The sequence below is a fragment of the Microtus ochrogaster genome, unplaced genomic scaffold, assembly GCF_000317375.1.
Source record: "Microtus ochrogaster isolate Prairie Vole_2 unplaced genomic scaffold, MicOch1.0 UNK90, whole genome shotgun sequence".
NCBI lineage: Eukaryota > Metazoa > Chordata > Mammalia > Rodentia > Cricetidae > Microtus > Microtus ochrogaster.
In genome coordinates, this window is record NW_004949188.1 from 677,377 (window position 1) to 685,666 (window position 8,290).

At 51.3% G+C, this 8,290-nt stretch overlaps 2 protein-coding genes across 3 annotated transcripts in view; one reads left to right on the plus strand and one right to left on the minus strand.

Moving 5' to 3' along the window:
• The window catches only part of Cc2d1a (coiled-coil and C2 domain containing 1A), a 17,920-nt gene extending 11,475 nt beyond the window's left edge, over positions 1-6,445 (minus strand). Inside the window, exons 1-6 of the mRNA XM_005370934.2 lie at positions 6,176-6,445; positions 4,816-4,951; positions 3,121-3,233; positions 2,964-3,029; positions 2,589-2,723; positions 2,281-2,494 (exon numbers count right to left, since the gene is read on the minus strand). Coding sequence (XP_005370991.1) covers positions 2,281-2,494; positions 2,589-2,723; positions 2,964-3,029; positions 3,121-3,233; positions 4,816-4,951; positions 6,176-6,235 — 724 coding nt within the window. The 5' untranslated portion in view covers positions 6,236-6,445. The remainder of the gene's footprint in view (positions 1-2,280; positions 2,495-2,588; positions 2,724-2,963; positions 3,030-3,120; positions 3,234-4,815; positions 4,952-6,175) is intronic.
• A 110-nt stretch (positions 6,446-6,555) lies between these two features.
• CUNH19orf57 (chromosome unknown C19orf57 homolog) overlaps positions 6,556-8,290 on the plus strand; it is a 25,215-nt gene continuing 23,480 nt past the window's right edge. Inside the window, exons 1-3 of one of the 2 annotated variants that reach the window (XM_013355077.2) lie at positions 6,556-6,581; positions 6,850-6,908; positions 7,344-7,397. In XM_013355077.2, the coding sequence (XP_013210531.1) occupies positions 7,364-7,397 (34 nt within the window). In that variant the 5' untranslated portion in view covers positions 6,556-6,581; positions 6,850-6,908; positions 7,344-7,363. The other variant, XM_013355076.2, reaches the window with a different exon arrangement.

An 8,290-nucleotide genomic window follows, 5' to 3' on the forward strand; every position in this document is an offset into this window, starting at 1 on the left:
CTGCCTCTGCCTCCCGAGTGCTGGGATTAAAGGCGTGCGCCACCACCGCCCGGCTCCCCCAGAATTCTTTAAAACCTGCTATAAAGGTTGGCAGTGGTGGTGCACGCCTTTAATCCCCACACTCGAGAGGCAGAGGCAGGCAGATCTCTATGAGTTCGAGGCCAACCTAGTCTACAAAGTGAGTTCCAGGACAGGGCCCAAAGCCACAGAGACACCCTGTCTCGAAAAAGAAAAACAAAAAACAAAAAAACCTGCTATATCCCCTTTTAATCTGTCAGAGATCTTCTTAAACTATTAAAGTACCTTAAAACTATGAGCATTATAAAGAGATGACTGCGACTGTGAGCCTTTTCCTGCTTTATGGCATCTGGTGTTTTCAGGGCTGATGGTGGAGTGCAGGGCCTCCCACATGCTAGGCTAACTATACCATTGGCTCCAGTCTTTCTGACCAGGAAATGCAGCAGGTAAAGGCATCTGCTACCACCTGGTGGCCTCAGTTTGAACCCTGGAATCCACATGGTGGGAGGAGAGAACTGACTCACAAGGATTATCCTCTGATCTTTGCCAAGCATTCTGTGGCATGGACAACCCCACCCCCAATTAAAAAATGAAAATTTAGCCAGGCAGTGGTGGTGCACGCCTTCAATTCTAGCACTTGAGAGGCAGAGGCAGGCAAATCTCTGAGTTCGAGGCCAGCCTTGTCTACAGAGTAAGTTCCAGGACAGCCAAGACTATTTCACAGAGAAACCCTGTCTCAAAAAAACCAAAATAAATAAAGTGAATTTAAAAGTGATTGGAAACTCAACAACATTTACTTTAATGAACATGTTTAGATTCATTTGTTTCACGTGTATGATGCTTTGCCTGCAGACGTGTGTGTGCCACATGAGTGCCTGGTGCCCTTGGAGGCCAGAGAGGGCCTCAGTTCCTTTGAACCTGGAGTTACAGACAGTTGTGAGCCACATGTGGGAACTGGGAACCAAACCTGGGTCCTCTTCAAGAGCAAAAATGCTCTTAACTGCTGAGCCATCTCTCCAGGGGTGAGACGAGGTCTTATAAAGCCCTCGCTGGTCTGGCCTTGAACTCAAAGTGATCTGCCTCCAAAGCACCAGGACTAAAAGGTGTGTGTCAGCTTGCCAGGCTCTACTTATTTTGCAAATTAGAGTAAAATACATAACACTCAAAATTTTATACTTTTCTTTTTGGGGAGGGGGGTAGGAAAAGTGGCGTACACCTTTAATCTCAGAGCTCAGGAGGCAGAGGCAGTTATATCTCTGTGAGTTCACAGCCAGGTCTATGCATGACTCCCAGGCCAGTCAAAGCTACACAGTGAGACCCTGACTCAAAATAAATAACTAAAAAATTTTAAAAAAGCTTTCAAAAATTCTTATACTGTCATGTGGTGGTCAGCTGACAATTTTGTGCACTTGGTTCTCTTTCCACCTCTTCTGGGCCTCAGCCTTTATCCACTTCCCAGGTCTTTCTTCCCCCGGCTGAGGTGGGTCTTCCTATAGCACCAGCTGTCCTCCAAGTGCGATCCTCCTGCATCAGGCTCCTTAGTACTGAACTGATACGTATGTGACGACATGCCTGGCTCATTGTGTCTTCCTCAGCTGCTTTCTGAGATAGTCTCTCATTGAACTTGGAGCTCACCGACTGGCCAGACTGGCTGGCCAGCAGCCTCAAGCATCCTCCTGTCTCTGATTCTCACTGCTGGGACTGTAAGACATAGCACCATGCCCCTTCCTACACAGGCACTGGGATCTGAACTCATAACCTCATTCTTATACAGCAGGGACTTTACCTGCTGACAGCCATCTCCTTACCTATTAACTACCTTTTTTAAAGACAGGACTTCTCTGTGTAACAGCCCTGGCTGTCCTGGAACTCTTTAGTGCATAGTCTGGTGGCCTTATACACATCCACAAAATAGTACAGCCACCCCCACCAACTCTATAACATATTTCTCCAAACTAAAACTCCACCTCCGTTAAACACTCCCTCCTGACCTCCCCCCAGCATGCCACCTGCCATTCCACTTCCTGTGCTCATGGGTCTGACAACCCTGGGGCCTTCCTGGGGATGGGATTAGTGTCCTGTCTTCTATAGCATCTTCACTCGACATCATGTCCTAATGGCTCTTCCATGTGAGAGCACGCTAAAAAAGTATGACATTCCCCTTCATGGTCAAATAATATTGTAAGCACAGCCCATGTTCTGAGGTCTCTCAAGAGCCCACACAGACCCTGCTGTATCACCCTGGCCCTTCCCACCATTTACCGGGAGGCTTGGCAGGGGTTTGTGTGGTGGTAGATGGGGTCTCCAAGGTGACGCTGGACTCTGCGGCTGGCAGGTTCACAGGAGCCAGGTGAGGAGTAGCATGGGTGTGGCTGTGCCCGGCTGCTGGTCCCTTCCCCAGTGTGACAAGTGGCGGGATGTCTGCTTCATTGATGATGTTGCCCTTCCTGGAAGAGGCCAGCAGGTTTTCCAGTGTCTGAAACAGGGTGTGGGCATGAGTGAGAGGAATTCGGAGCTCAGCACTCCTGGGTCCAGACAGAGTCCTAGCACCCTGCCCTTGGCCTGCTCACCTTGAGCCCCCGGTCATAGCGTCGCATCTTGGCACTGTCCCCAGCTTGCCTGGCACTCTCCACTGCAGACTGGTAGAGGGCTAGCCTCTCCTGCAACATGGCCTCTACTCCTGGGTTGGAACCTGAAGGCTTTGGCTACAGGAAGATTGGGGTTCAATCTGGGTGGTGACCCCAATTAGACCACCTTAACTGCCCCTCATAGTATGAACACGTTTCCCCTGGAACAATCTTTCCTACCCCTAATGGTGGAGACACCACAGTTCAGAGGTTCAGAGGTAGCATGTCACCTGTGCCCAAGATCACATGTAGAAGGGGGGGAGAGGTGAGCCTTTAAACACAGACTGTGTGTGTATGTGTGACTTAGGGAAGGCATACCTGGGCCACAGACTTCAGGGGCTCCACAGCCTTCTGTTCCTCCCCAAGGACCTCATTTAGCTCTGCCTGCAGGGATACATGGCCAGGGTAGGAGGAAGAGGTTGCTGGCCAGGGCACTGGGATGGTAAACTGCCACATGTCCTGGCCCTGTGCTCACCAGCAGGTCCTCATCAGCCTCCACATCATCCTCATCAGCCCCCTCTTCATCCTCATCCAGGTCTCTCATGCAGAGCCGGGCCATCTTCTCAATGGCCTCCATTGGCAAGGGACCTGGAGGCAAGAAAAAGCCTCAGCTAGAGCAGGATCCTCCCAGAGCCTCAGCCAGCCACCCCACACTCAGGGCCCTGAAGAACAGACCCCTTTCCCTGAGCACCGTGGCGTGCCACCATTGCGGAGCCCTTCGAGACTGTCGCCACCTGCCGCCTGCCAACCCCAACCTCCAAGCATTTGTTTCTTCCCTGTCCAGTCTCCGCTATGCTGTCAGGCACCTGAGTTCGAACCTCAGCTCTGTAATGCTCTCACTGTATGACCTTGAGCGGTTACTTCACTTCCCTGGGCTTCAGGAGAGCAATAACCTAACAGTAGACTGTGGGAACTAAAGCTGAATTAAATTCTGGGAGCAGAAAAGCCTACACCGACCCTGCCTCATCCGCAGAGAGCAGCACTTTCCTCCCAAGGCTTGCACATTCTTGTGCTTGGGATAGGATCAAGTAAAATAAAGGCTTCCATGCAGCTCGTCGGATAGGCTGGACAGCCACACGATAGCTAGCAGGTCACCTGTGTGGCAGATACAACCTGGATACACTGGACAGAGTGACACTCATCCTGGAGAAGGCAGCTCAGATATTATCCTGGCATCCAGAGCATCATGCAATTTGGATGTAGGTAGGTGAAAACACAGAAAACAAAAGCACCAGTCAAGCAGGCTTTTGTTGGTGTGGTGCGTATGTTTAAGGAAACAGCACTCTGTACAGTTCTGTAAGAGAGTGCTTTGCCAAATACCGGGAAATACTACTAAGGTTGGATTTTATATTTATTTAGCTTGCGTGTACACATGCATATGTGCAAATATTGTGCCACAGCGCATGTGTAGAAGTCAGAGGACAATTTTCCAGGATCATTTCTTTCCTTCTACCACATGGGTCCTGGAGACTGAACCCCCAGGACTGAACACAGGGCTGTCAGGCTCGGGGAAAGCTTCTTTACCCACTGAGCCATCTTGTTGGCCCTCTGGCCATGGTTTATTAACCAGTAACCCACAACCTTGCCGTCTGTGTGCTTCTATCTAAAGATTTACTGTATGTTGACCAGTGCACACACCTGAACGGGTGACCAACAGACCTGAGGCTCCCAGCTAACATGCATGTTACTTCCCAAAGGGACAGGGTTACCACCCCAGCTTCGAAACACCAAGCAACACTGTGCTTAGGGCCACTGTGAATACTGAAGTTACTCAGGGCTGGGAAGATGTCTTGGGGTATGAGTGCATACTGCCCTTGCAGAGGACCTGAGTTTGGCTCCCAGCACCCACACGGAGTGGCTCACGACTACCTGTAACCTCAGCTCTGGGAATCTGACACTCTCTGCCACCTCTCGTGTATGTCTGTCTGCACACATGTGGTATACTCACACAGACTCACAAAAAATTTCTTAAAAAAAAAAAAAGGAAAGTTGTGGCAGAAAACAGATTGGATAAGGCTCAGCTGCATCCACAACTGACCCTGTCACCTAGACCCCAGACTCCAGGAAGCGGGGGATGTCTTGTTTTTCTCCCCCACTTCTAACCCAGTGCCCAGCTCCAGTGCTGTCCGCAGCAGAAGTTCCAAGTTCTCAAGTGTGTTGAGCATCTCACCTTTGCCTCTGAGTTTCTCCAGGGCCTGGGGCTGGTCCCCCACCAAAGCCAAGAACTCAGCCTCCAGTTCCTCATCATTTACCCCATCCTCAGGGATCATCAGGCCGTCTGGGGAAAAGTCAACCAGCAGGCCGAGCTGTGGGTATAACCATTGTCCAGTTAGACCTTCTGTACACCATTCAGCCCCAGGTAGCCAGGAAGGATCCAGAGAGTCCCCACGGAAGGTAGGAACCAAATCTCTAAACGTAAACTGTTTCTTGGGGAGACTAGGAGGCTGAGACACACAGACCAAGCAAGCCACAGTAATTAAGCGCAAGGCTCGGCAGCAGAGAACCTGCCTAGAATGGACCAGAGTGGGGCTGGTAGATGCACTCATCAATAAAGTGCTAATTCTAACCCTAGCATGTGCAAAGCCCTGGGTTCCATTCCCAGCATGGCAAGGGAAAAAAAATAAAAAATGAAAGCCCTGACCACAGCGTTGAAACTGGATCATTTCTAGAGACCTGCCTTTCTGTTTTGGCTAATGACCAATAGAATATGATGAGTTACATAAAATTACCCTTTCTATAGGTCCAAATTGGCCAAATATTAGCAATTATGTATGGCTCCACCTACTGGGAATAATGATTAACATACTATGTCCTAGCATTTTCCATAGATATCTCAATAAGTCTTTACAACTGTCATGCCATTTAAGGACTCTTCCAGGCCTCCATTCCACAGGTGGGAAGACTGAGCCTCAGAGTCACAAATACATCTGTCAAGCGTACCAAGGCCAGGAGGGAACCGGTAGTCAGACAGATTCAGACCTGAACACTGAGTTAGGCCCTGGGCTCTCTGGTTCAAAGTTGGGACAAATCAAAATCTCACAGGCTCTGTCTGGATCTGGGAGCATGACGTTGGGCCAAAGTCCTGGAGGTTTTCCTGTACGCCTCTGGACCGACATTTCTGTCTGGCCAGCCTGTTCATTCTTCCGACCTTGGTTAGTTGACTTGTCTCCCAGAGTCGCGGTGTACTCATCCATACAATGGGAGTAAGGAGTGTGGCCTGGCCCAGCTGATTCAAAGGCTTGAAAAGCTGGTCTGATTGCTGTCTCTTCCAGGCTGAAACTACTGCAGCAACAGGTGTTCCCCATAACCAGGGTGGGGAGCCAGAAGCTGGATGGCCCAGGCCAGTAGGCCCTACAGTCGGGAGCGAGCCTCACCTCGGGGGGCGGGGACCTAGGCTCACCTGGTGGCGAGAATCAGGCTTTTCTGGGGGTGGGGCACTCCCTTCGAGTGTGAAGAAGGGTGAGGAGAGACCTTGAGGAAGGGTGGGAGGAGACCGCCCCCCCCAGGTGGGCAGAGGGGCGCACACTCACCTGGCGGGCGGTGACAGCGCCTCGGCCCGGGGGTGCCGGGGGTCCATTCCTCTTGTGCATCTTCCCGGGTCGAAGCCCGTACTACCAGCCCCTGATCCTTGGCCTTGCCCTGCCTCTTCCCTGAAGCTGGGTCTCTGAGCTCGCCGTGTTCCTGAGCTCGGAGTCCCTCCTCCGAGCCCGGCCCCCGGGATTCGCGAGTTCTGGCAGCCCGGCTTCCGCCTTGGCCTTCGGGAGCACGGCCGCAGGATTCGCGGGATCTCAGTCACTAAACTACAATCCCCGGCAGGCAGTACGGGGACACGCATGCGCCTGATATGAGGCGCGCGCGGAGAGGAGGAGGAGCATGCGTAAGGCGCGGTGAGGGTGCTGCGCGTGCGTGGGGCGGGAAAGAGGTGGAGGGCTGCAGGTGTGAGGGCGCGGCGGCGTGACGGGCGTGACGGACGGAGGGCCGTGGCTCGCGCCGCTGTGCCCTGTTCTGTCTCGCTTTGTGGGAGTGCGGGGGTGTTACTGCTGTCGGTCACTTGGGGCAGGTTGCGGGGAGCGCTGCGTCCACGGTGCCGGACCTCAGGCCTTCGGGTCCCCCAGCGCCATTCGGCCACACGATCCCGTGTCTGACGATGTGGTCATTTTCTCAAAATGTCACGCAAGTAATTTAGGCTATTATTCCCCATCAGATGCAAGCTGATCTCGTCCCTACTAAGGACAGAGTGACTTCGTCTCTGCTGTGGCCCAGGTTGGTTCTGGCTTGCCTTGAGTCCCACAGCCCGAAGACCAGAAGCGACACCCCTGCCCCAGGTGGCCCTGGTTAAAGTCACTTTGGTGGTTCACCAGTGGTCTCTCAAAAGCTTCCAAGTACCCCACACCCCAGATACATAACTTTGGGCGCTGTGGGGGTGGGGTGGAGCACAGTCGTCTCCATCCCAGAGACTAGAGTAGAGGTCCTGAGGAGGACAAAGATAGTTCCTTCACACAGGGAAAGGGTCGGAATTCCTACCTGGCCATTGCCCAAGATGGCTATGACCTGGTGCCCCAGTCCACGTCCTGCAGGAATTAAGCTGACTCCCCTCATCGGGCTGCCAGATGGGCCCTGTGGAAGAGGGAGACCACTGGGTACACGCGGGGACATAAAGTGCTGGCAACAGCTATAGAATTTGTTTGTTGCTTTCAGATTTCTCAGGGAAAGATAAAATGTATAAGAAGAAGAAGAAGCAACGGGACTCAGGTATTTGGTTTATTAAAATTGGCATTATTATTATTATTATGTTTCATTTTGCTTCATTGACACAGGGTTTCTTTGTGTAGCCCTGGCTGTCTTGGAACATGCTCTGTAGACCAGGTTGGCCTCAGATTCATGGAGATGCAGTTGCCTCTGCCATCACTACCCAGGACACCACCACTGTCTGCCTTCAAATTGGCTTTTTAGTATTCATTTATTTGAGATACTGGGCCTAGAACATAGACCTTCCTGCATGATAAATACTCTGCCATGAAACTACATCTCTGTCCCAAGTTGACTGTTTTATTTTTGATGTGTGTTTTTGAGATGGAGGTGGATTCTTGCCATGTGTGCTGTTTTATGTCATGGTGTCTCAAGCTGGAGTCATTTGGGAAAAGGGACTCTCGACTAAGAAAATGCTTCCAAAAGACTTGTCTGTAGCTAAGTTTGTAGTACATTTTCTTGATTAATGATGAGTGTGGGTGGACCCAGCTCAGTGGGGGACATAGTGCATCGGGGGAGGCAAGTAGTCCTGAGATAAGAAAGCCAGGCGGCTGCTTCCCTCCACAGCCAAGTGCTTCAACTCCTGCCTCCCTTTGATGATGGACTATGATGTAGAAGTGTAATAAACCCTTTCTTCCTCGATTTTGCTTTTGCTCACAGTAATAGAAATCCTAACTAATATATCATGTAGCCCAGGCTGGCTTTGAACTTATCTTCCTGCCTTAGCTTACTCTGCACTGGGATAAAGGCCTGTAGACCAAGCCCAGGTGTTTTGCTGGTTTTTTTTTTTTGTTGTTGTTGTTGTTTTGTTTTGTTTTTTTGGTTTTTCGAGACAGGGTTTCTCTGTGGCTTTGGAGCCTGTCCTGGAACTAGCTCTGTAGACCAGGCTGGTCTCG